Below are 27,915 nucleotides of genomic sequence, written 5' to 3' on the forward strand. Positions count from 1 at the left end.
CAGAGTTGTATTTGTCAGGAACACATTAGTAAATCCATTTATGGCTTTTGCCTTTTTCACCTGGTGGTGCGTGTGGAGCTTTTCCTCGTCAGCAGTGTATAGACCTTGTCAGTGTTTGGAATTGCTGCATGAGATGTCAGAATGCTGATCTACTTAACCCTGTGCTCAAAAGCGCAAGTGCAATTGCAGTAAATGTTCTTACACAGGTGCCTTTGGGTCTATATGTGAGCCTTTCTCTGAGGTAGATAGCTAGAAAGAAGTAAGATAGGGGCACATTCTCCTCTACATTTAAGGATAGAGCTGCAAAGAAATTTTAATTTTATTCAGAAGCTTTACTGTTAAGACTAATATTATTTTTATTTCAAAAGTATTTCATATAAACAATTATTTCATATATATATAGGTATATATATAGTCAGGTAAAACAAAAAAGAACAATGTTATTGTTGGTCAGAACCAAGAATTTAAGTGTAAATGAAGAGATACATGAGTACAAGATAAGAGTTAAATCAAAATTCTGTAAGATCAATTTTAAATTGGAAAATTATTTGAAATTCATGATTCTTTTTGAAATATGTGGACTTACCATCCCCAGTCTTTAAAAAAATCCAAGAAACAATTGCATTTCCATCATGTAGGCACCCCATATACCTGCGCCTGACTCCAGGTGTGGGCGAGATGAGCCTGGAACCTCTGTTATCTGTTGTATCAGAAAGCGAAGGCACCATCCAAGAAATGTGGTGGGCACCATCCCTAACAAACTCTGAGGCCAGAAGAAGGGGTTCCCACTGGCTAAAAGTGAGACACGCTGAACATCAAAAGAATATGGCTGATACAAACCCACTGTGGTGGGCAGAATGATGCCCCCCTGAAATATCCACATCTTAATCCCCAGAACCTATGAACATGTTCTATTCTATGACAAGGGGGCGTTAGGGGTGTAGGTGGCATCACAGCAGCTAAGCTGCTGAGTTTAAGATAGAGAGATGATCCTGGATTATCTAGGTGGGCCCTAGTGTTACCCCGAGGGGGGCGGGGAGTTGGTGTCAGAGCAATGTAACATGAGAGTGAGTCAACCAATCACTGCTGGCCTTTTGAGGAAGGAGGAAGGGGCCATGGACCGAGGAATGTGGGCAGCCTGTAGAATCTGGAAAAGGCAAGGAAATGGCCTGTCTCTTACGGCCTCCATGTAAGACCGCAGCCCTACTGACACTCTGACCTCAACCCAGGGAGGCCCATTTCAGACCTCTGACCTGCAGATCTGTAGAAGTCAATTTCTGCTTGATTTAAGCCACCAAGTTTGTGGTTAAGCAGGAGAATTGCTTGAACCCAGGAGGTGGAGGTTGCAGTGAGCCAGGATGGTGGCACTGCACTTCAGCCTGGGTGACTGAGCAAGACTCCATCTCAAAAAAAAGTTGCTTTTTTTTTAAATAAAAAATAAGGGCTGGGCGTGGTGGCATACACCTGTAATTCCAGCACTTTGGGAGGCCGAGGCGGGTGGATCACGAGGTCAGGAGTTCAAGACCATCATGACCAACCTGGTGAAACCATGTCTCTACTAAAAATATAAAATTAGCTGAGTGTGGTGGTGCGCGCCTGTAGTCCCAGCTACTTGGAGGCTGAGGCAGGACTATCGCTTGAACCCGGGAGGCGGAGGTTTTTGCAGAGGTTGCAGTGAGCCGAGATTGCACCTCTGCACTCCAGCCTGGTGACAGAGCAAGACTTGATCTCAAAAAAAGAAAAGAAAAGAAAATTAAAATAGTCTCGCTGGGCATGGTAGCTCATGCCTGTAATCCCAGCACTTTAGGAGGTCCAGGAGCTTGAGACCAAGTTGGGCAACATGGTGAGACCCCATTTCTACAAAAAAAATACCAAACGAAAATTAGCTGGGTGTGGTAGCACATGCCTGTGGTCCCAGCTACTCAGGAGGCTGAGGTGTGAGGATCACTTGAGCCCAGGAGATCAAGGCTGCAGTGAGCTGTGATGGCGCCACTTCACTCCAGTCTGGGTGTTGGAGTGAGACCCTGTCTCAACAAACAAACAAACAAACAAAAAATCTTATATTTACATCATAAAACTAATCACAAACTACTAGACCAGCTTCTAAGGTAGAAACGCTCTACCTTAGAGGGAAGGAGAAGCCCTGGGTGGACCAGACGGCCACACCATGAACCCTCCCAGAGACTTTAGACAGAGAGAGGCACTCCACAACACCCCACTCTCCCTCTGCCGTCTCTCACCCCCTCCTCTGTCCACACAGGTCAGCCCAAGGCCACTCCCTCGGTCACTCCATTCCCGCCATCCTCTGAGGAGCTCCAAGCCAACAAGACCACACTGATGTGTCTCATGAGTGACTTCTATCCAGGAATCTTGACGGTGACCTGGAAGGCAGATGGTACCCCCATCACCCAGGGCGTGGAGATGACCACGCCCTCCAAACAGAGCAACAACAAGTACGCGGCCAGCAGCTACCTGAGCCTGACGCCCGAGCAGTGGAGGTCCCGCAGAAGCTACAGCTGCCAGGTCACGCATGAAGGGAGCACCGTGGAGAAGACAGTGACCCCTGCAGAATGTTCGTAGGTTCCCAACCCTCACCCCACCCACAGGGGCCTGGAGCTGCAGGATCCCAGGGGAGGGATCTCTCTGCATCCCAAGCCATCCAGCCCTTCTCCCTGTACCCAGTAAACCCTCAATGAACATCCTCACGGTCAACCAGAAATCCTGCTTCCTCTCTTCATTTCTTATCTCTCATATGATTTGATGCTTCTCCTGGATTCTCAGTGTGGCGTTGGGGGAATCCTGGCACCAGTGGGAAAGTAACCTGGAGGAGAGGATCACAGCCTCCCCGGGGTGTCCCCTGGGGAAATAGGCCAGGATAGGAGGAGTCGGCTCACTGAACACCGGTCCCTCCATTCTCTCCCTCCTTCCCTTCCTCCTTGCAGCTCAACCCCCGACTTGCTGCCTACTTTCTGGAGGGAGCTATTTCTGGCTGAGCCTCCAGATATGCCCTCTGTCCCCATCCTGGTCTGGACCCTCTACCCATCCATGGCTCTCTTTCCTCAGCCTGCAAATCCTACTCTGGAGCTGGAGCCCCTCTGCTTCTGGCCCTGGCCCCTGGAATGCCCTCCTTCTCTGCCCAACTCTCCACCCCTGAGAGTTGGACTGTCCAGTACACTCCAACACCATCAAATTCGTGAGCTCTTACACTTTGGGCCCACTTTGATTTTTCACCTGACAGCTGGTTCAGATGTGTGAGAAAAATAGGAGGAAGCAAGGAAGGAAACACACATAAAAGGCCTGCAAGAGGCTCGGGACACTTGCAAAGATAGGCTCAGAGCTCCCCAGGAACCAGTGCAAGAAGGGTTAATAGGTACTCCATCATTTCTATCTTTCTTGTTTTTTTTTTTTTTTTAGATGGAGTCTCACTGTGTCGCCCAGGCTGGAGTGCAATGGCACTATCTTGGCTCACCATAACCTCTGCCTCCCACGTTCAACCAATTCTCCTGCTACAGCCTCCTGAGTAGCTGGGATTACAGGTATGTGCCACAATGCCCAGCTAATTTTTGTATTTTTATTAGAGATGGGGTTTCACCATGTTGTTCAGGCTGGTGTGCTCCATCATTTCTAAGAGATTAAACAAGTCTGCTCGAGGGAAGTTGGTGTTTTCAATGCTGAGGCCAGGCATCTCTTCATAATTAAAAGTGGGGATGTGTTTTACCCAAGGCCTCACTACTGATGGGATTTGGGCTCTGACATGTGCACAGGTGACCTCCTGGCAGCCCTAGGACATGGAGATTTTCTCGGATGCTTGGCACAGAAAGTCACTGGCCATCTTTGGAGGAAGCATCATTTTTGGGAAACACTTCTCCATTGGATCCTGAGCCTCAGCTGGAAAACCACGTCCTGTGTTGGGAATTTCTCTGGGAGGCTCCCTGGGTCTGGGGCTCCAGCTGCTCTCTGAGAAGAAGGTGTGGGGGTAGAGAACATGGCCCAGTCACACCCAGCCCCTCCTGCATGGTTTCTGCTGAGCAGGGTGTTAGAGGGGTGGGGGCACCAGCAGTGGTCAGGCCTGTGTTTCTGCGGGTGGGGCCAGGGAGGGACCCTCGGGACATCCTAGGGAGTCTCTCCCATGGCTCTGTTTGACTTTGCTGTGGCTGCTGCTGTCACAAATGATCCCTAATTCAGAGGCTTAAAACATCACACACTGATTCCCTGGTCTGGAGTCAGACGTCCAGAATGAATTGTAGAGTGCTAAAATCAGGGTGCCAGCCGGGCCAGGCTCCTTCTGGGGGCTCTGAGGAGAATCCATTTCCAGGATTTTTCCAGCTTCTAGAGGATGCCCTGGGCTCCTGGCCAGAGCCAGAGCCAGCATCTTCAAATCTCTCTCCCACTCTTCTCTCTCTCTCTCCCCCCACCACCTTCTCTCATCCTCTGTCCTTCTCTCCCTTTCTCTCCCTCCCCCCACCACTCCTGCTCTCACTCTGACCCTCCTGCCTCCTTCTTTCCCTTATAAAGACCCCACCTTGGCCAGGCCTGGTGGCTCACGCCTGTAATCCCAGCACTTTGGGAGGCCGAGGCGGGCGGATCACAAGGTCAGGAGATCGAGACCATCCTGGCTAACACGGTGAAACCATGTCTCTACTAAAACTACAAAAAATCAGCCGGGCATGGTGGCAGGTACCTGTAGTCGCAGCTACTTGGGAGGCTGAGGCAGGAGAATGGCGTGAACCCAGGAGACAGAGCTTGCAGTAAACCAAGATTGCGCCACTGCACTCCAGCCTGGGCGACAGAGCGAGACTGTCTCAAAAAAAAAAAAAAAGAAAGAAAAGACCCCACCTTGGACCCACCCAGATAACCCAGGATCATCTTCCACCTCAGGCGCCTTCACGTCCTCACATCTGTAAAGTCCCTGTGGCCACACAACACAGCACAGGGACAGGTCCCGGGACTGGGACACAGCCATCCCTGGGCCTAATTCAGCCACCCACAGCTCCTTTCCCTTCTTCCTCTCTCCTCCGGGTATAAGAAAGGAATGCAGAGAGGTTGGTTGTTGCGGGAAGTCAGGGACCCCAAACAGAGGGACCGGCTGAAGCCGCAGCAGAAGAACATAAATTGCGAAGATTTCATGGACATTTATTAGTTCCCCAAGTTAATACTTTTATAATTTCTTATGCCTGTCTTTCCTGCTATCTCTGAACATAAATTGTGAAGATTTCATGGACGTTTATCACTTCCCCAGTCAATACTCTTGTGATTTCCTATGCCTGTCTTTAATCTCTTAATCCTGTCATCTTCATAATCGGAGGATGTATGTCGCCTCAGGATCCTGTGATGATTGCGTTAACCGCACAAATTGTTTAAACAATATGAAATCTGGGCACCTTGAAAAAAGAACAGGACAACAACGATGTTCAGGGAACAAGGGATATAACCATTAGGTCCGGCTGCCTGAGAGCCAGGTGGAACAGAGCCATATTTCTCTTCTTTCAAAAACAAATGGGAGAAATATCGCTGAATTCTTTTTCTCAGTAACGAACATTCCTGAGAAAGAATGCACTTCTAGGCCTATTAGGACGAGGAAATTCCCACCTAACAAATATTGGTCAGACAGGTTGTCTGCTCTCAAACCCTTTGTTTCCTGATAAGATGTTATCAATGAGAATGCCTGCCCGAAACTTCATTAGCAATTTTAGTTCCCGCCCCCCATCCTGTGATCTCGCTCTACCTCCATTTGCCTTGTAATATTTTATTACCTTGTGAAGCCTGTGATCTTGTGACCCACACCCTACTCATACACTCCCTCCCCGTTTGAAAATCACTAAGAAAAAACTTGCTGGTTTTGCAACTTGGGAGTCATCACAGAACCTGCCGACTTGTGATGTCTCCTCCCGACACCTAGCTTTAAAATTTCTCTCTTTTGTACTCTTTCTTTATTTTTCAGACTGGCTGACACTTACAGAAAATAGAAAAGGACCCACGTTAAATTATCGGGGGTGGGTATCCAACATGGGGTGCCAGATGTGGCCTTAGACAACTGAACTCTCTAAGCCTTTGTTTGCTCATCTGCCTGAAGTCACTGAGTGCTGGGACTGTTTCAGGCCCATGCAGTGCCTTACCCTTAGAAGGGACTTAATGTTGAATGAAGGGGAGGAATTTTAAAATCCACATAAAAAACATTGTGTTTTGTTTTGTTTTGTTTTGTTTTTGAGATGGAGTCTCACTCTGTTGCCCAGGCTGGAGTGCAGTGATGTGAGCTGAGCTCACTGCAACCTCTGCCTCCTGGGTTCAAGTGATTCTCCTGCCTCAGCCTCCTGAGTAGCTGGGATTACAGGCATGTGCCACCATGCCCAGCTAATTTTGTATTTTTAGTAGAGATGGAGTTTTGCCAGTTTGCCCTGGCTGGTCTCAAACTCCTGACCTCAGGTGACCCACCTGCCTGGGCCTCCCAATGTGCTAAGATTACAGCTGTGAGCCACTGTGCCTGGCCGTTTTTCTTAAAATATACTAATCTACAATGTCACTCCCCCTCCATGCTTGACTTCTACCTTTACCTTCTGATAATCGCGATCATCTTGTGGGGATCAAGATTCTCCAGGATTACATTTTGGCCCCACATTGAGCAGTTGTGGGACCTTGGGGAAGTTACTTGATTTTTCCATCTAGATTTACGCTGTAAAATGTGTACAATGGGACTGTTTCTGAGGGTTAAATGAGTATGCCACAGTTGCAACACTGTCAGGCACATAATGCTTGCCAGATGTTGACTGTTCATCCTTATCCAATGAGGATAATGGTACCCCACTGTGGGGTTCTCAATTTTGTATAAGAAGATAAGGCTTTATGATTTGTTAGTGAAAGAAATATCTGAGGCCAGGTGTGATGGCTCACGCCTGTAATCCCAGCACTTTGGGAGGCCGAGGCGGACGGATCACCTCAGGTAAGGAGTTCAAGACCAGCCTGACCAACATGGTGAAACCCTCATCTCTACTAAAAATACAAATATTAGCCAGATGTGGTGGTGTGTGCCTGTAGTCCCAGCTACTCGGGAGGCTGAGGCTGGAGAATCGCTTGAACCTGGGAGGTGGAGGTTGCAGTGAGCCGAGATCGTTCCACTGCACTCAAACCTGGTCAACAGAGTGACACTCCATCTGAAAGAATAAATAAATAAGTAAATAAAAGAAATATCTGAATACCCCTGCCATGGAAAGAAGAAACAGAGGGAGAAAAGGGAGTTGGTAGGTCCTAGCATTACAGAACTGGGAAGGATGTGTTCCGTCCCTATTTTATAGACCAGGAGGGGAAAGTGTGATGTGTCCCAGGCTTTCATTCAGGATACACAGCCATGACTCTCTATTGAGAGTGGGACCAGGGCCCTGGGGGTAGCTATGATCAAGTTGCAGACAAGAACTAACACTTGTAGGACAGGAGAGAAGCATTTAGTTAGAAAAGCATTCAACAATTTGCATATAACTACATTTGGTGAGCAAATGAAAGCTGTCAGACTCTGAAAAACAGAAATGCTGGTGGAACTGACTTTAGTAACTGGGGCTTCCTTCCTTCCTCCCTTCCTCCCTTCCTCCCTTCCTCCCTTCCTCCCTTCCTCCCTTCCTTCCTCTCTCCCTTTCTTTCTTTTCTTTTCTTTTCTTTTCTTTTCTTTTCAAGACAGTTTCACCCTTGCCACCCAGGCTGGAGTGCAAGGGCGTGATCTTGGCTCACTGTGCAACCTCCACTTCCTGGATTCAAGCAATTCTCCTGCCTCAGCTTCCCGAGTAGCTGGGAGTACAGATGCCCGCCACCATGCAGAGCTAACATTTTGTATTTTTAGTAGAGATGGGGTTCCACATAGAGCTAATGTTTTGTATTTTTAGTAGAGATGGGGTTTCACCATGTTGGCCAGGCTGTTCTCGAACTCCTGACCTCGGTGAGTCCACCACCCCCCACAGCCTCCCAAAGTACTAGGATTACAGGCGTGAGCCACTGTGCCTGGCTGTACCAGGGTTTTACATTGAGTTTTTTGCCAAGTGTAACTTCTAATAACAACCCCCCTGCACTTTTCTCAGGACTGGAAAGCTCAGGCAGCCCAGGGTGAATAAAAGCCTGAGTAGTGCAGTCAGCACAGAGGGGCAGGGTGGCCACAAGGTGGGCAGCAGCAGGGATGGGCATTGTGAGGCCTTGGGTGGGGCTGTGGGGCTGGACATTGTGAGTCACTAGCCTGGCCTGGCTGTTTCCTGGTAACCAGGTGACATAGGAAGCTTTGTGGGTTATAGGCATCAGCCAGGGCCAGCAGCCCTCAGTCGGTAGCTAGGAGGAGGAGGAGGAGGAGCTCCGACTGTGCTGTGTCCCAGCAGTTTTTGTGCCTCCCGGTGCTTGTCGTGTGTTTCTTTTTGAAGTAAAACAGCAGATCCCCGACCTCATAGACCCAAACTAAGTTGGGGAGGTAGTGGCAAATTAAGGGCTGAGGCCCCAGATCTGCCTAGAGTCAAGCTGCTTCTACAAGTGCTGTGCCAGCCTCAGTAGTGTGGCTGCTCGGGCAGCACCGTTTCAGTTTCATCAAAGGCTCAGGCACGAGTGGAGAGGCTGTAGATATCCCATGGGGAATATATTGACCTGTTGTGTGTGCCCCAAAGTCAGTTCCACCTGTGGCTGGCACAGGGCAAAGGCAGCATCCCCTTATGAATTTGATTTTTATGAGGCTGTGGCTGCTACAAAATCAGAATCCACTACTGTAGAGCCTGGCAAGCTGGATGTGGGAGCCACGGAGGGCCACGACCTGCAGCACATCAGCAACCAAAAGATGCCCACAGGTAAAAAAGCCATGGGTTCCATTTACTCTCTGGCACACCTCTGGCCACCCTCACCCCCTTCCCATACCCTCATCCCCAGAGACATCCTCAGCTGCCAGCTCCCTCCTGCCCATAGCCACCTTTCCCAGGTCTGGGCATGGGGAACAAAGGTTGGCTCTGCCTCTTGTCTTAGATACTGAGGCTTTTTTGATCTAGTCTCTTCCTTTTCTCAATGAAAATTCAAATACCCCAGTTTTGGAGTCCCCATCCCATTCTCCAGCCTTGCTTATCCAGCTGGTTTCGTACCTAAATGAAGGAACAGGTAAGGGCCAGATTGTTTCTTTTCTCCCATCCCTTTAGGTAGCTAATAATTGGGATAATTCAGTCCCAAATATTTGAATTTGTTTGTTTTAGATGGAGTCTCACTCTGTTGCCCAGGCTGGAGTGCAGTGACGTGATCTTGGCTCACTGCCACCTCTGCCTCCTGGGTTCAAGCGATTCTCCTGCCTCAGCCTCCTGAGTAGCTAGGACTACAGGTGCGTGTCACCTCACCTGCCTAATTTTTTGTATTTTTAGTACCGGCGGGTTTCACCATGTTAGCCAGGATGGTCTCTATCTCCAGACCTCGTGATCCACTTGCCTTGGCCATCCAAAGTGCTGGGATTACACGCGTGAGCCACCACGCCTGGCCAGAGATTTCTTAAATTCAAAATTCAAAATTATTGTTTTATTTTTTTTGAGACAAGGCCTCACTTTGTCATCCAAGAGTGCATTGGTGCAATCACAGCTCACTGCAACCCTGACCTCCTCAGGTTCAGGTGTTCCCCCCACCTCAGGCTCCCAAGTAACTGGCACTAAGGCATCATGTCAAGCTAATTTTTCTATTTTTTTTTTTTGTCGAGATGGGGTTTCACCATGTTGCCCAGGCTCAGTTCACTTTTAATAGTAAAGGACACCTCAAATGTTTAGATATTTGCCTTCAGTTTGGGCAATTATGAATATAGCTATTAAAAACCTTGCTGTGTCTTGTTTGGAAACATAATTTTTATTTATTTATTTTTATTGTTATACTTTAAGTTCTAGGGTACATGTGCACAACATGTGCAGGTTTGTTACATATGTTTACATGTGCCATGTTGGTGTGCTGTACCCATTAACTCATCATTTACATTAGGTATATCTCCTAATGCTATCCCTCCACCTTGTCCACTCCCCACAATAGGCCCCAGTGTGTGATGTTCCCCTTCCTGTGTCCAAGTGATCTCATTGTTCAATTCCCACCTATGAGTGAGAACATGCGGTGTTTGGTTTTCTGTTCTTGTGATAGTTTGCTGAGAATGATGGTTTCCAGCTTCATCCGTGTTCCTACAAAGGACACACATTCATCCTTTTTTATGGCTGCATAGTATTCCATGGTGTATATGTGCTACATTTTCTTAATCTAGTCTGTCAGTGATGGACATTTGGGTTGATTCCAAGTCTTTGCTATTGTGAATAGTGCTGCAATAAACATACGTGTGCATGTGTCTTTATAGCAGCATGATTTGTAATCCTTTGGGTATATACCCAGTAATGAGATGGCTGGGTCAAATGGTATTTCTAGTTCTAGATCCTTGAGGAATCGCCACACTGTTTTCCACAATGGTTGAACTAGTTTACAGTCCCACCAACAGTGTAAAAGTGTGGAAACATAATTTTTAAAATGTAACTAAAGGAATACTTAGGATTGTGATTACTTGCTTATATGATAAGACCAGGTTTTTCTTTGTAAGAATTTTGGGGCTGGGCACGGTGGCTCATGCCTGTAATCCCAGCACTTTGGGAAGCTGAGGCAGGGAGATCACGAGGTCAGGAGATCAAGACCATTCTGGCCAACATGGTGAGACCCCGGCTCTACTAAAAATGCAAAAACTAGCAGGGCGTGTAATCCCAGCTACTTGGGAGGCTGAGGCAGGAGAATTGCTTGAACCAGGGACTCAGAGGTTGCAGTGAACCAAGATCACACCACTGCACTCCAGCTTGGTGACAGAGCAAGACTGTGTTGTAAAAAAAAAAAAAAAAGAAGAAGAATTTTGGTAGAATTTTTTTTTTCCAGTGAAACCATATGAATATACTTTTTTGGTTTTTCCTTTTTTCAAAAGATTATTAATTATTGATTCCATTTTTAAAATAAATATAGGCCTATTCGAATGATCTATTTTTCCCCAGAAGACTTTTGGTCTTCTAAAATAGATAAAAAGGAGTTAGCTCATTTCATCTAATGGATCAAATCGTGGGCATAGATGTGTTCAGAATATTCCTTTATTATTGTTTGATTTAACTCCTCTTCAATTGATACTATTAGTACATTGTAACATCTTTCTTTCATCTATGGGTAGCCAAGGTAGAGGTTTATCAATGTTACTGATGTTTCCAAAGAACTGGCTTTTTTCCTCAGATGATTTCCTGTTTTCTATTCCATTGATTTCTGCAATCATTGTTTTTTTTTTTTTTTTTTTTGAGACGGAGTCTCGCTCTGCTGCCCAGGTTGGAGTGCAGTGGCCGGGATCTCAGTTCACTGCAAGCTCCACCTCCCGGGTTTACGCCATTCTCCTGCCTCAGCCTCCCGAGTAGCTGGGACTACAGGCGCCCGCCACCTTGCCCGGCTAGTTTTTTGTATTTTTTAGTAGAGACGGGGTTTCACCGTGTTAGCCAGGATGGTCTCGATCTCTTGACCTTGTGATCCACCCGTCTCGGCCTCCCAAAGTGCTTGGGATTACAGGCTTGAGCCACCGCGCCCGGCCTCAATCATTGTTTTTTAAGTTTAGATTATGAATCTAGATTTTCTCATTATTGACACCGCATCATGAATGTAGCTCACTGAATTCAATTTCACTGAAACGTACACTAAATAACTAAAATAATATGTATGTTTCACCCCATTTAAAAAGTAAAACAGGATAGATGATAAATGTAGTAGCAGGATATGTAAATCCAGAGAATTAAATGGTCTTGTAACATTTTGAAAAATGAGGGGATTGGCCTGGACCTTCAAATGGGCAGGAGGTGTGATGACACAGTCTCACTGAACCATACAGTGACTTTCTGTAGTAACCATTTTTTTTAACACGAATATTTCACATTGGTTAGGCTGCCCTAGCTAGAAAGCCAGGCTCTTTCGTTTCTTTCTGTTTCTCCCCTTTGCCTTCCTTCCACGCCAAGAAGAATGGTCCAGCAGCAGCTCAGTCCATGCTTGTCAACCACCCACCTCCATACACTCCAGCCCCGGTTCACATCCCCCAAGGCTCCTTGTGGGATTCCTCAGCACTGACTGTCACTCGTATGTTCTCCTAGTTTGTGTTCCAGACCTGGAGGAGTGTGACCTTGATATTCTGGAAAATAAGATGTTACCTGACATGGTAAGATGCATTCCTTCATCTGGAAGAGAAATGTTCTTTTTCTGAGGCTTCTTCCCTTATTAATGAAATGAAGATATAAAAATCTGACCATGTACATAACAGATGACTAAGACAATTTTCTTGGGGGGAATATCAAGCGAATACATCTTTGATTGCCATTGTCAATCAAGCCTCAGTTGGTTGTGGGCTCTAGCGACCAGCCATTTGAGTTTATGACCAACTGAGGCCTGATTGACGATGACAGTGAAAAACGACAGCATCACCTACAAACTGTCTGGTAGTGAGCTTATTTCTTAGTAGCAACTTTTTCTTCTTGCAAAATAATTTTGTATTTGCCAGCCAACTTGGACTTGCAAATATTCCATGAAAACCCATTGCCTTTTCCACAAGCATTTTCTATGCTTTACCTGGGGGCCAGTGACTTGATTACTGTTTGACATGTGGTTTTCTAATGTCACCAAGTGAATAAAAGACCTGTGCAAACGGGACCCAGCATGATTGGATCCTTATGGCGTTTTCTTTTCTCATATTGCAGATGAACTATACAGCCGAAAATTCCAACCGTACGTATTTTTTTATTATTAAAAAAAGCTTTATTGAGACATAGTTGATATGCAAAACAATTCACCCATTTAAAGTGGGTGATTCAGTATTGTTTTGTTTTGAGAGACTCAGTGTTTTTACTGTATTTGCAGGGTTGTGCAACCATTGTTACAATCTCATTTTAGAACCTTCTCATTCCCCCTCAAAGAAACCCCATATCCGTTAGTAGTCAGTCCTCTCTCTTCCCAACCCCTACACCTCTGTTCCTGGGCAGCCACTCATCTACTTTCTATCTCTGTAGATTTGCTCTCACTGAATCATACAGTGCCTTTCTGTGTTAAGTGGCTCTTAATGTTAATATTTCACATTGGTTAGGTTGCCCTAGCTACAAAGCCAAGGCTCTTTCGTTTCTTTCTGTTTCTCCCCTTTGCCTTCCTTCCACGCCAAGAAGAATGGTCCAGCAGCAGCTCAGTCCATGCTTGTCAACCACCCACCTCCATACACTCCAGCCCCGGTTCACATCCCCCAAGGCTCCTTGTGGGATTCCTCAGCACTGACTGTCACTCGTATGTTCTCCTAGTTTGTGTTCCAGACCTGGAGGAGTGTGACCTTGATATTCTGGAAAATAAGATGTTACCTGACATGGTAAGATGCATTCCTTCATCTGGAAGAGAAATGTTCTTTTTCTGAGGCTTCTTCCCTTATTAATGAAATGAAGATATAAAAATCTGACCATGTACATAACAGATGACTAAGACAATTTTCTTGGGGGCAATATCAAGCGAATACATCTTTGATTGCCATTGTCAATCAAGCCTCAGTTGGTTGTGGGCTCTAGCGACCAGCCATTTGAGTTTATGACCAACTGAGGCCTGATTGACGATGACAGTGAAAAATGACAGCATCACCTACAAACTGTCTGGTAGTGAGCTTATTTCTTAGTAGCAACTTTTTCTTCTTGCAAAATAATTTTGTATTTGCCAGCCAACTTGGACTTGCAAATATTCCATGAAAACCCATTGCCTTTTCCACAAGCATTTTCTATGCTTTACCTGGGGGCCAGTGACTTGATTACTGTTTGACATGTGGTTTTCTAATGTCACCAAGTGAATAAAAGACCTGTGCAAATGGGACCCAGCATGATCGGCTCCTTATGGCATTTTCTTTCTCCTATTGCAGATGAACTATACAGCCCAAAATTCCTACTGTAAGTATTATTTTTTATTATTAAAAAAAGCTTTATTGAGACATAGTTAACATGCAAAACAATTCACTCATTTCAAGTGGGTGATTCAGTGTTTTTACTATATTTCCAGGGTTGTGCAACCATTGTTACAATCTCATTTTAGAACCTTTTCATTCCCCCTCAAATAAACCTCATATCCCTTAGTAGTTACTCCTCTCTTTTCCCCAACCTCCCTATACCTCTGGCCGTAGGAAGCCACTCATCTACTTTCTACTGCAGTAGATTTGCCTACTGTGGCTATTTCTTCTTCTTCTTTTTTTTTGGTTCTTTTTTTTTTTTTTAAGTTCTGAGATACATGTGCAGGATGTACAGGTTTGTTACACAGGTAAAAGTGTGCCATGGTGGTTTGCTGCACCTGTCAACTAGGTATTAAGCCCTGCATGTATTATCTGTGTATGCAGATGCTCTCCTTTCCCCATCCCGACAGACCCTAGTGTGTGTTGTTCTCCTCTCTAACACCATTCATAGTCTAAGACCACTCCCTTGCTGATGACAAATCTAAGTGATGGGTCGCGGGGGACTCTCTTGCCTGTTTTTGTCTGGAGAGCCTGCCTGGCTTCTGGTTCCTGATAAGAGTGAGGACCTGGAGTGTAGTGTGAGAAACAGATGGCTCAGTGAAGAACTGTGATCATCCACTACAGTCCCTGGAAACAGCCATATCATTTAGATGGTGTGGGTTTGTGTGCAGGAGGGTTGGGAGGTAGCTAGGGGTGAATCCATGTGTAGTGAGTGTGAGTGTGTTTGTAAATGTGTGTTTTCCCCCAAAAATGTGGCCCCACATGCCCAGCACAGTACAAGTGTCACTTTTCTTGAATTCCTGGCCTATGCGGTCCTCTCACCTCAGCCTCCCGAGTCATGTCTTCTAATAAAAAGGAAGAGAAACGTCAGCACCACCATACACTTTACATAAATGACCTCTTTCCTCCCTCACCCCAGCTGTACCTGAAGGTCAGTTTAATATCCCTACTCCTTAGCTGGAGAGAGTGCAGAAAGGAGTGAACCCAGATTCTGACCTCCTGAATGGAGGAGGCAAAAGTGAACCCAGAAATGGGTCCCAATGTTGATGGTCTGTATGACTCACCTGTGTCATCACTCAGGCTTGGTGACAGGACCCCACACCAGGGAGTTCCAGCACCTGTGTGTGCCCCTGGAACTGTGTGGCCTATAAGCTGCCAAACTTTGCCCATCATCAAATGGGGCTCCAGTGGTCACATAACCCTGGGTAGCAAAAGGTACAGGGAACAACAGACGTTTGTTCACAAACGTTCACCACAGCATGGACATTACTGTGAAATACACATAGAAAGCCCACAGGCTTCTGGTCAGCTCACAGATGCTGAGAAGTGTAAGGGATCATGTAGAACAGTGCAGGTCAACATCTGTTAGTGCCGGGCTCATTCCTCAGCACTTGGTCAAAGCAGGGAAGGATCAGGAAGATATTGCATTGTATTTAATAACAGGACTACCTCAGGCCTTAGAAATGCTCCAATCCATGGCTGGGCATGGTGGCTCATGCCTGTAATCCCAGCACTTTGGGAGGCTGAGGCAGTGGATCGCCTGAGGTCATGAGTTTAAATGAGCCGATATCGACCCACTGTACTCCAGCCTGGGTGACTGAGCGAGACTCCATCTCAAAAAAAAAAAAAAAAAAAAAAAAAAAAAGAAAAGAAAAAAGGAAAAAAGAAAGGGAAGAGCAGAGGAGAAATATCACAGGATTAGTACTCATATCTCTGAGACCCCTTCTGAGTAGGAGTGAGCAGGACCTGGCCTCCTGTCTGCCGAAAGCATGGTGTGGACTTCATCCTAAATGCCTGAAGAATGGAGTTTCATTGCTTTCTCTTGTCTTCTCCATCTCTTGGTGCGATGATGACAGTGACACCAGCAGAAATTGGTGAGGAGGCAGAACAAGAATCAGGTCCCCACTTTTATGACATGGAGCAGACAGGACACAAGTCAGCAGGGATGGACTTCAGGGTCAGGATAGACACAGACAGGCCCCAGGCCTCATCTTCCTGGGGCTGGGACAGATGAGTTTTTCTTTTTCCCCTCTTCTGGAAGCCACTTGAGGAATGGTCCTTGAGGAGACACTGTTGACCAAGGGTTGTCTGGCCCAGAAATGTGTGTGTTTTGTTTTGTTTTGTTTGTTTTGAGATGGAGTCTGTCACCCTGGCTGGAGTGCAGTGGCACGATCTCAGCTCTTTGCAACTTCCACCTCCCAGGTTCAGGTGATTCTCCCGCCTCAGCCTGCTGAGTAGCTGGAATTAGAGGCATGCACCACCACACCCAGCTAGTTTTTATATTTGTAGTATAGTCGAGGTTTCTCCATGTTGGCCAGGATGGTCTCGAATTCCTGACATCAGATGACCCACACACCTCAGCCTCCCAGAGTGGTGGGATTACACGCGTGAGCCACCATGCCTGGCTGACATGTGTTTCAACTGGACAGAGCCCCTAGCACTGGGTCTGTAGCTGCAGCACTCCCGAGTAGCAGGGGAGGTGAGGAGGGACACGAGTTCCAGTGCACCAGGAGCTCAGCAAAGGGATGAGGACTGATTCCAGAGTCCAGCTTATCCTTGCAACTCTTCTGTGGAATCCAGAACACATCAGTTTCCACTTATTTTATAGAAGGTTTGGAATCTTCAGTGTCAAACTCTATCTGCATTGTATCTTCCCACAGGGTGGATAGAGGAACCCTGGCTATAGGTGTTTCCTGCCAGGGCAGTGACTGTGTCTTCCTCATTAGTCCTTACCCCAGAGTTCAGTCCTGGGGAGAACATGTTAGGCCCCATGGGCACTGTAGTGAACCCATCCCTGGGATGAGTTCTAGGTCAGCCCTGGGCTGGGATCTAGCGCACGTGTGGAAATGTTCCCTTCTCAGTCTGTCCAGCCTGTTGAGCCCTACACCAACCCTGGAGCCTGCCCCAGCTTCTGAGTCAGGGTCCCTGGAGATGAGGTTGAGCTCCTGAGGACAGTGAGGTGCCCCTGCCCCTCGGCTCCTGCTCCTCTGATCCTGTCTAGACAGGGTGTGCAGGGCCACGCTCTTCCCGTGTCCATGCGCACCACCTGCTGGAATCCTTCTGGACCTGGATGTTGTCCTCATTGTTGTCATATCCCCAGGCCTACACAGTGACTGGCCCTTGTGTAGATGCCCAGAAAGTAACCATAAATGTATGGTAGGAGCAGAGCTGCAAACTGTTTCGCTAGAAAACACTAGGGGAGGGGAGTCATGTCTTCCTCATGTCTGGATCTCCTGTGCCGTCTAATGTTCTCAGACATACATGTGCCTCCTCATAAATACATTTAAATATTTACAATTAAAAGTTCAGGGCCAGGCGTGGTGGCTCACACCTGTAATTTCAGCACTTTGGGAGGCCAGGGAGGGTGGATCACCTGAGGTTAGGAGTTCGAGACCAGCCTGGCCAACATGGTGAAACCCCGTTTCTACTAAAAATGCAAAAATTAGCCAGGTGTGGTGGTGCACGCTTGTAATCCCAGCTACTCAGGAGACTGAGGCAGGAGAATTGCCTGAATCCAGGAGGCAGAGGTGGCAGTGAACCAAGATCATGCCATTTTACTCTGGCCTGGGCAGCAAGAGTGAAACTCCATCTTGAAAAAAAAAAAATCAGAACCTCATCACAACAGCCACCATGCAATGGCCCAGCAGCTTTCTGTTCATGCAGCGGAGAGATTTCCATCCCCGCAGAATGCTCTTTCACATCTGCTGTGAGCCTGGCTGAGGGGCCGATTGTTGGACTCCCCTAAGTCAAAGCGTACACATCAAAGTGGGAATCTCAGGGCTATGAGATTGGAGGTGAGACCTATAATGGGCCAGTCGAAGGAAAAAGTTGAAACGTGGTTCCTTCAGTTCCTGTTTCTCACTTGAAGGCTGACAAGTGTGAGCAATGCCTTTCTAGAGACCTCTGATGCCACAGAGCCCAGGGAGAGTCTGACAACACTGAGGGAAGGGCAGAGTGATCTCGTGTAACCCAGTGTGGCCTCACCTGGAGTAGAAGGGTCAGCGAGTTGCTCTCTGGAATAACTTCTTGTGGAGTTTTTGTCTCTAAAGATTGGCCAATGGACACCGTCCATGAGGGCAGCTGCAATGAGGCAGACCTGCGGGTGGAGAATGATACTCTAGGAGGATCTCTGGGAGCAGTTGGGTGACACTTGTTATTTTGGAACCTAGGAAAAGGGTGAGGAAGTCAGAATCAAAGGAAATATGTGTAGAAGTCTGATTTGTTCCTTTTGTATTTTAATAAGATAGAGGTGAGACAATTTGTGTCCGTGGGCTTTGTGTGCTGTGTTTGTAACCTTTTTTTTTTTTTTCTTGCTCTGGTGTTTAATGGTTACTTTCCAGAAGACCGGTTTGTCTTGTCTATGTCACAGCAAACATCGAAGCCTTGATTTTTGATTGGTTAATATCTTCTGGGACTTGGGAATGCAAGAGTCTTATTAGGTCCAGGCACTGACTAAGATGTGAGGTATCTGGTGAGACTCCCTCATGCTCACTACTTGACCATAGTTGTTTCTCTGAGATAGTCTCAGAATCTTCAGTCCCACACTCCATATGCCGCATCCAGCAAAGCTCTCTGAGGGACTCACAGTCTCCAACCACCAGGGCACTGACATTAACTCTGTGTCCTTTTAGGTTTCCCTGAGGACAGCCTGAGTTTAAAATCTCTATCACCAAGTGAGGAAGACAATGATTATGCCCAGGTAAGACCTTCTTTCCTTGTCTTCTAAGGAAATGTTGGTTTCCTGATGTGAGAAACAAACTCACCCATTCACACCCAAAGAATGAACTCAGAGGCCTGCAGAACAGAGAAAGTGAGAATTTTGATGGCCTTGCAAGATTGGGTGTCAGATGGGCAGACACACCCAGAACAATTTCAACAAGCAATTTATCCCCTAGTGTGCAGGACTGTCTCCTTGTTCCTCGTAGGCTGAGTACTATGGGGTCATAATCTTCCCAGATGTCGCATATTGATTGTTGGTTAGGAGCTTTAGGTATTTTTTATTTAGGGTTGTCTTACTGCATTTTGTTGCAGCGCACAATGCATTGCCATCCTAGTCAGCTCAGGGGTTCTTCAAGTGTTTGACTTATGACCTAAGTAGCTGGGCAGACTGATAAGAACAGACAAAGCGAGCTATTTTGCAGGCTAGTAAAATTTCAACTTTGACTAAACTTTGTTCAAGTGATGGGAACTAAGTGGGGAGGAGGGGGGCCCAACAAGCAGGCCTTGCCCATCCAAGCCGGAGCCTGGCATATCCTATTTCTTCTGTGCTTTGCTGACCTAAACAGGTTCAAGGCACTTTGTTTTAAATATGGACCACTGTATACTTTATTTCCTTCACCTGATTTCTTTCATTCTCAATTAACTTTGACATAAGCATATGATGAGGAACATAAAGTACAACATACACAATAGTCCTTGTTGGGACGGAGTTCAGTGGGAGTGTCTTCTCATGTAATACATGACATGCTAGGGTGTTTTTGAAGGGCAACATCCATCATCAACTGTAATGCAGAAGCATTTTCCTCCACGGTAGTTTTTCTCTTTGGATTAGGCCTTGTACATTTACCAATCTAAATCAATCAAACATAAATTCTGTGGGAAAAGCTCTTGTTTTTTCCACAGGTGTCCTCTATGCTAGAATGTTTGGTCTTTGACCTTTGACTCAACCATTGTTTCACAGCTAGTTTTCTGAAGTCATCAACAGACTAACAGATCTGTGTAAGGGGTACAGCAGAATTGATCTGATCCTCATAGCATCTTCTTTTGTCTTGTTGCAGATTTTACCATCACATGTCCAGGGTACGTACCTTCAACTAACTCACTTTCTGAGAAACAAACTTCCTGGCTTTAATATATAGAAACCTGAGTCTGGGTTTCTATATTTGCTCTCACCAGACCTTAATATTGGGGGTTTGGTGAGAGCAAATGATTTTGCAATGTATAACTATCACCAGAGGGGCTGTAGAAATGTGTGTGAACCCAAGGACCAACCAGGAGATTTTCTGTGAGCCAGTGTGTCTTCACCTGGAGTAGGAGAAGTGAGTGCAGCTCTCACTGACTTATCCTGATGTTGGTGGGTCTAAAGAGTGGATTCTGGAGAATCTCAGCAGGGAAGAGGATGCCTTTCCAGGTAGGCAACAAGACATCAGGTGGGATCTAATAAAACAGCATTTCCAGGAACTTTAGGTTATACCTGTTGCTTAGGAGGCTGAGGAGGGTGTAGAAAGAGAAAATGAAAAAGTAAATATAAGCAGAGTTTTTTCTTTTCAGAGTTTAATGTCATCATGGTGAGGAGTACTATGTTTATGGACTATTGAGTATCCTGTGTTTTTGATCACCTCTTCTCTATTATTTAAAGATGAACTTTCTGAGAACAACTGCTCTTTTCTGCCCCAGCCACTGCAAAATGTCAGAACTTTTGGTTTGGGACACAGTTCTGTCACAGGCAGTTACTTAATCCTGGAGACAGTATTCTTTCACGGTCTGCCCAGATGCATAGGAGAAATGAATTCTCACCTTATGAACTGTTGGGTTTCATGGCAGCACATTCATTTGTCTGTCCTTGCTGTTTACCTCTGGTATGTCTTGATAGACATCTCCCTAGGCACAGAGGACAGAATGAAAAATCACTCTGGGTTCATTGCAAAAGCTCCAGTGTCTTGGAAATGAAGGGGAAAGCACAACCTTGAGCACATTGTCAGCATTCCATTTCTTCATTTGAATGAGAATATGCAGTTTTACCATCAGTTGTGGAAGAGGCTTTCCTTTCCCCATTGTGTATTCTTGGCACCTCTGTTGAAGATCAGCTGACTCTGTGTGTGCATTTAATTCTGAGCTCTCTATTCTATATCTGTGATACTTATGGGTGCCCCCATGCTAGAAGCATGTTGTCTGAATTTCTCTGTTTTTTGTAGATTTCAATCTCATGAATGTGCTTCCTCCAACACTATTCTTTTTCAATGTTACCATGGTTATTTGAGGCACATAAAAATTCATTAAAGTCTTAGGATTATCTTTTCCATTTCTGCACAGATGGCTGTTACCAGTTTGATAGTAATTGTTGTGCGTCTGTAGATGATTTGTGTAGTATTGTGTGTTAGTCAGGTTTGGTCGTTCTATCCATGAATATGAGATGCCTTTCAACTTATTTGTACCTTCTTTACTTTCTAGAATCTTTATGTTGATAGCTGATAAGTTAGGTTTAACATGACTGACATAAATTTGTGATTTATTTTTCATTATTATTTTTTTGAGACAGAGTCTCACTCTGTCACCACATTGGGGTGTAGCAACATGCTGTCCGCTCACTGCAACCTGTGGCCCCAGGTTCAAGTGATTCTCTTGCCTTAGCCTGCTGAGTAGCTGGGACTATAGGCACGAGGCACCATGCCCAGCTAATTTTTAAGTTTTTATTAGAGACACGGTTTTATAACATTGGCCAGGGTTGTCTCGATCTCCTGACCTAGTGATCTGCCCACCTCGGCCTCCCAAAGTGCTGGCAATATAGGCATGAGCCTCCACACCTGGCCAAATTTGTGATTTTTTTATACCAATATTTTGTATGTCTGAATAGGCATCAAATAAAAAAATTTTATGTAAGCTACTTAACGGAAAAATCACACCTGTACTCATGGACATTTTTTTCATGAATGTGTACATTTCTATTGTTATACATTTTCCTCATTTCAGTAGATAATGTATATTTGAACCGGGAAGCTTATCCTTGTGGCAGAAAGTGTTCAGAGTCATGTCTCTCAGCTTCACTGGTATACTTACAGCAGGGTCTGTGAGTTTATCCTGTTTGAATGAAGCCTGATCCCTAAGGAATCTCCTCAGGGAGAGTGACACAGGACCTGCTGAAGCCCCGATCACAGGGGCCCTTTCGGGTGTGTGCACACACGATGGTTCCAGAAGACTTACAAAGAGGAAATCATGACTGTTTTTAATTGTAACATTTTAATATTTAATTTTAAAAATGTTCTCTATGAAAAAGAATGTGTGGTTAATACAATAGAGTAATTTGGGTGAAATTGAGTCCATTTTACTAATCAAATAGGCTTTTAATCAAGTAATAAATCCTTTAAAACATATGCTAAATGTAGTACCAGCGTAATTGGATCCTACTGTACTGACAGGGTCTTGAATACATTAAGAAAATGCTGTTTGTTTAGAAGAGTTTCAAAACATTTGAGAGGAAGGAAGGCACTCTTCCATTGACCCTCAGTGTGTGCTTTAGTTCCATTTGGGGTTGACTCTTTTGTGTTGCTGCCTGATGCCTCTAGTACAAGGCCAAGGCCTTCATGTCTCATGTCTTTCCTGCTCCCCTCCTCTAACATCCCTCTTCCACTCAGGGGAATAGCCCAGCGTCAACTCAGTCCATGCTTGTTAATCAACCACCTCCATACACCACATCCAGCAAAGCTCCCTGAGTGACTCACAGTCACAAACACCCAGGGCACTGATTTTTCCTCTGTGTCCTTCCAGCTTCTCCAGAGGACAACCTGAGTTTAGTAACTCTACCACGGAGTGAAGATTATGATGGCGGTGACGATGATGATGATTATGATGCCGCCCAGGTAAGACCACCTTTGTCATCTAAGGAAATGTTGGTTTTCTGATTTGAGAAATAAACTCAGCAGTCAAAACCCAAAGAATAGACTCAGGGAGCTGAAAAACAGCAAAAGTGAGATTTTTCCTTTCCTTTTCCTTTCCTTTCCTTCCTTATCCTTTCTTCTCTCTCTCTCTTTCTTGCTTGCTTGCTTTCTCCTTTTCTTTCTTCTCGCTCAGTTAGCCAAGCTGGAGTGCAGTGGTGCGATCTTGGCTCACTGCAACCTCCATCTCCTGGCCTCAATCAATTCTCCTGCCTCAGCTTCCCGAGTAGCTGGGATTACAGGCATGTATCTCCATGCCCAGCTAATTTTTGTATTCTTAGCAGAGACAAAGTTTCACCCTGTTGGCCAGGGTGGTCTCAAACTCCTGACCTCAGGTAATCCATGCACCTCGGCCCCCTGAAGTGCTGGGATTACAGGCGTGAGCCACCCTGCCTGGCCGAAAGTGAGATTTTCAATGACAGTATTGCAAGAGCTGGTGTCTGATGGGCAGACACACCCAGCACAGTTTCAACAAGCAATGCTCTAGTGTGAAGGCCCGTCCCCTGGTTCCTCATAGGCTGAGTACTGTGGGGTCACAGTCTTCCCAGGTGTTGCCTATTGATAGTTGGGGAGGGGCTTTAGGTATTTTTCTAGGGTTGTCTTACTGCATTTTGTTGAAGCCCACAATGCATTGCCAACCTAGTCAGCTCAGGGTCTCTTCAAGTATTTGACTTATGACCTAAGGAGCTGGGCAGGCTGATAAGAACAGACAAAATGAGCTATTTTTCAGCCTAGTACACCTTCATCTTAGACTAAACTTCTTTGGTTGAAGTGAGGGTAACTAACTGGGGAGGAGAGGGGAGCACCAAACAAGCAGGCATTGCCCATCCAAGCAGGAGCCTGGCATATGCTATTTCTTCTGTACTTTGTTGACCTCAACTGGTTCAATGTACTTTGTGTTAAAAATAGATCACTGTATACATATTTCTTTCACCTGATTTCTTTCTTTCTCAATTAATTTTGACATAAAAATGTGACAAGGCACATTATGTACAACATATACGATTCTCTTTGTGAGAGTGGAGTTCAGTCTGAGTTTCTTTTCATCTAATACATGACACACTAGGATGGTTTTGAAGGACAGCATCCATCATCAGCTGTAATGCAGAGGCATTTTCCTCCACACCAGTTTTTCTCCTTGGATTAGACCTTGTGCATTTACCAATCTAAATCAACCTCAAACATAAATTCTGGTGGGAACAACTCTTGTCTTTTCCACATGTATCCTCTCAGCTAGAATGTTTTGTCTTTGACTTTGACTCAACAACTGTTTCACAACTAGTTTTCTGAAGTCATCAAGAGACTAACAGATCTGTGTAAAGGGGTGCAGCAGAATTGATCTGATCCTCATAGCATCTTCTTTTGTCTCGTTGCAGATTTTACCATCACGTGTCCAGGGTACGTACCTTCAACTAACTCACTTTCTGAGAAACAAATTTGATGGCTTTAGTATATAGAAACCTTAATCTGGGTTCCTGTTTAAAAAATTGGGGGTCTGGTGACAGCAAATGATTTTGTAAGTGTATAGTTATGAGCAGAGGGCTGTGGAAATGTGTGTGAACCCAGAGGACCAACCAGGAGATTTTGTGTGAGCCAGTGATTCTTCACCTGGAGTCAGAGAAGTGAGTGCAGCTCTCTCACTGACTTATCCTGATGTTGGTGGGTCTAAAGAGTGGATTCTGGGCCTGGCGCAGTGGCTCACGCCTGTAATCCCAGCACCTTGAGAGGCCGAGGTAGGCGGATCGTGAGGTCAGGAGATCGAGACCATCCTGGCTAACACGGTGAAATCCCATCTCTACTAAATATACAAAATTTAGCCAGGCGTGGTGGCAAGTGCCTGTAGTCCCAGCCACTTGGGAGGCCAAGGCAGGAGAATGCCGTGAACACGGGAGGCAGAGCTTGCAGTGAGCTGAGATCGCGCCACTGCACTCCAGCTTGGGTGACAGAGTGAGACTTCATCTCAAAAAAAAAAAAAAAAGAGTGGATTCTGGAGAATCTCAGCAGGGAAGAGGATGCCTTTCCATGTAGGCAACAAGATTTCAGATGGGATCTAATAAAACAGCGTTTCCAACAACCTTTAGGTTATACCTGCTGCTTAGGAGGCTTAGGGAGGGTTTAGAAAGAGAAAAAGAAAAAGTAAATATAAGCTGAGTTTGTTATTTTCAGAGTTTAATGTCATCATGGTGAGAAGTACTGTGTTTATGGGTTTTTGAGTATCCTGTGTTTTCAATCACCTCTTTTTTATTATTTAAAGATGATCTTCCTGAGAACACCTGCTCTTTTCTGCCTCTGCCACTGCAAAATGTCAGAACCTTTGGTTTGGGATGCAGTTCTGTCACAGGCAGTTGGTTAATCCTGGAGACAGAATTCTTCTGCGGTGTGCCCAGATGCATAAGAGAAATGGATCCTCACCTTATGAACTGTTAGGTTTCATGGCAACACGTTCATTTGTCTGTCTTTGCTGTTTACCTCTGGTATCAAGACATCTCCCTGGGCAGGGAGGACAGAATGAAAAGTCACTCTGGGCTCACTGCAAAAGCTCCAGTGTCTTGGAAATGGAGGGAGAAGCATAACCTTGAGCACACTGTCAGCATTCCATTTCTTCATTTGAATAAGAATATGCAGTTCTTACCATCATTTGTAGAAGAGGCTTTCCTTTCCCCGTTGTGTATTCTTGGCATCTTTGTTGAAGATCAGCTGACTCTGTATGTGTGCATTTAATTCTGGGCTCTCGATTCTATATCTATGATACTTATGGGTGCCCCCATGCTAGAAGCATGCTGTCTGAATTTCTCTGTTTTTTCCTTTTCTGTAGATTTCAATCTCATGAATGTGTGTCCTCTAAGAGTATTCTTTTTCAGCGTTACCATGGTTATTTGAGACACATAAAAATTCATTAAAGTCTTAGGATTATCTTTTCCATTTCTGCACAGATGGCTGTTACAAGTTTGATAGCAGTTGTTGTTAGTCTGTAGATGATTTGTGTAGTATTGTGGTTAGTCATGTTTAGTCTTCCTATCCATGAATATGGGATGCCTTTCAACTTCTTTGTATCTTCTTTACTTTCTAGAATCTTTATGTTGACAGCTAATAAGTTGGATTTAGCATGACTAATATAAGTTTGTGATTTTTTTTTTTTCTTTTTGAGATGGAATCTCACTCTGTCACCATACTGCGGGTGCAGTGATGTGCTGCCTGCTCACAGCCACCTCCCTCTCCCAGGTTCAAGTGATTGTCCTACCTTACCCTCCAAGTAGCTGAGACTAAAGGCATGTGGCACCGTGCCCAGCTAATTTTTTTTTTTTTTTTTTTTTTTTTAGCAGAGGTGTTGTTTTACCATATTGGCCAGGATGGTCTCGATCTCTTGACCTCATGATCTTCCCACCTTGGCCTCCCAAGGTGCTGCAATAACAGGCATGAGCCAACGCACCTGGCCAAATTTGTGATTTGTTATACCAATATTTTGTATGTCTGAATGACTAGGCATCAAATAAAAAAAAATTTATATAAGCTAGTTAACCAAAAATCACCCGGTACTCATGGACATTTTTTCATGAATGTGTTCATTTCTGTTGGTATACATTTCCTCATTTCAGTAATTAATGTATTTTTGAACCTGGAAACTTATCCTCATGGCAGAAAGTGTTCAGTCACATCTCTCAGCTTCACTGGTGCAGGTAGAGCAGGGTCTGTGAACTTGGCCTGTTTGAATAAAGCCTGATCTTTAGGGACTCTCCTCAGGGAGAGTGACACAGAGCTGCTGAAGCCCCTGATCACAGGGGCCCAATAGGTTTTGTTCACACACCCTGGTTCCAGAAGACTTACAAAGAGGAAATCATGACTATTTTTAATTGTAGCATTTTAATATTTATTTTAAAAAATGATCTTTATGAAAAAGAATGTGTGATTAATAGAATAATTTGGGTAAAATTGAATCCATTTTATCAATAAAATAGGCTTTTAATTATGTAATAAATCCTTTAAAACAGATGCTAAATATAATACCATCATAAGTGGATCCTACTGTACTGGCATGGTCTTGAATATGTTAAGAAAATACTGTTTGTTTAGAAGAGTTTTAAAACATTTGAGAGGGAAGAAGGCACTCTTCCATTGACCATTAGTGTGCATTTTAGTTGCATTTTGGCTTGACTCTTTGTATTTCTGCATGATGCCTCTAGTACAAGGCCAAGGCCTCCATGTCTCGTGTCTTTGCTGCTCCCCTCCTCTGCCATCCCTCTTCTACTCAGCAGAATAGCCCAGCATCAACTCAGGCCATGCTTGTTAATCAACCACCTGCATACACCACATCCAGCAAAGCTCCCTGAGTGACTCACAGTCACGAACACCCAGGGCACTGATCTTTCCTCTGTGTCCTTCTAGCTTCTCCTGAGGACAACTCACCACGAAGTGAAGATGGTGATTGTGATGATGATGATGATGAGGATGATGATGATACCCAGGTAAGATCACCTTTCTTTGTCTTTTAAGGAAATGTTGGTTTTCTGATGTGAGAAACAAACTCACCAGTCCAAACCCAAAGAATAGACTCAGGGAGCTGAAAAACAGCAAAAGTGAAATTTTCTTTCTTTTCTTTTCTTTTCTTTTCTTTTTTCTTTCTTTCTTTCTTTCTCTCTTTCTCTCTCTCATCTCTCTCTCTCTCTTTTTTTTTCTTTTTCTTTTTTTAAGATAGAATCTTGCTCAGTTAGCCAGGCTGGAGTGCAGTGGTGCAATGTCGGCTGAGTGCAAACTTCTGGCCTCAGTAAATTCTTCTGCCTCAACCTTCTGAGTAGCTGGGATTACAGACATGTGTCCCCATGCCAGTTAATTTTTGCATTCTTAGTAGAGACGGTGTTTCACCATGTTAGCCAGGCTGGTCTGAAACTCCTAGCCTTAGGTAATCAGCCCACCTTAGCCTCCAGAAGTGCTGGAATTACAGTCATGAGCCTTCATGGCTGGCCGAAAGTGAGACCTTTAGTGACAGTGTTGCCAGATCTGGTGTCTGATGGGCAGACCCACCCAGCACAGTTTCACTAAGCAATTTATCCCCTAGTGTGCAGGTCCCTCCCCTGGTTCCTCATAGACTGAGTACTATGGAGTCACAATCTTCCCGGGTGTTGCCTATTGATTGTTGTGGAGGGGCTTGAGACATTTTTCTAGGGTTGTCTTACTGCATTTTTTTGCAGCCCACAATGCATTACCATCCTAGTCAGCTCAGGGTTCTTCAAGTATTTGACTTACGTACGACCTAAGTAGCTGGGCAGGCTGATAAGAACA

At 45.2% G+C, this 27,915-nt stretch overlaps 1 protein-coding gene across 1 annotated transcript in view; it reads left to right on the plus strand.

Moving 5' to 3' along the window:
• Positions 1 to 27,915, plus strand: part of LOC119627093 (uncharacterized) — a 58,945-nt gene that overhangs the window by 7,486 nt on the left and 23,544 nt on the right. The window contains exons 2-13 of the mRNA XM_073006879.1: positions 2,261 to 2,576; positions 3,415 to 3,536; positions 8,628 to 8,804; positions 12,117 to 12,181; positions 12,717 to 12,744; positions 13,305 to 13,369; positions 13,904 to 13,931; positions 18,619 to 18,686; positions 19,765 to 19,786; positions 22,472 to 22,563; positions 24,015 to 24,036; positions 27,022 to 27,101. Coding sequence (XP_072862980.1) covers positions 8,795 to 8,804; positions 12,117 to 12,181; positions 12,717 to 12,744; positions 13,305 to 13,369; positions 13,904 to 13,931; positions 18,619 to 18,686; positions 19,765 to 19,786; positions 22,472 to 22,563; positions 24,015 to 24,036; positions 27,022 to 27,101 — 480 coding nt within the window. The 5' untranslated portion in view covers positions 2,261 to 2,576; positions 3,415 to 3,536; positions 8,628 to 8,794. The remainder of the gene's footprint in view (positions 1 to 2,260; positions 2,577 to 3,414; positions 3,537 to 8,627; positions 8,805 to 12,116; positions 12,182 to 12,716; positions 12,745 to 13,304; positions 13,370 to 13,903; positions 13,932 to 18,618; positions 18,687 to 19,764; positions 19,787 to 22,471; positions 22,564 to 24,014; positions 24,037 to 27,021; positions 27,102 to 27,915) is intronic.

This window comes from Chlorocebus sabaeus, chromosome 19 (genome assembly GCF_047675955.1).
Source record: "Chlorocebus sabaeus isolate Y175 chromosome 19, mChlSab1.0.hap1, whole genome shotgun sequence".
Lineage (NCBI taxonomy): Eukaryota > Metazoa > Chordata > Mammalia > Primates > Cercopithecidae > Chlorocebus > Chlorocebus sabaeus.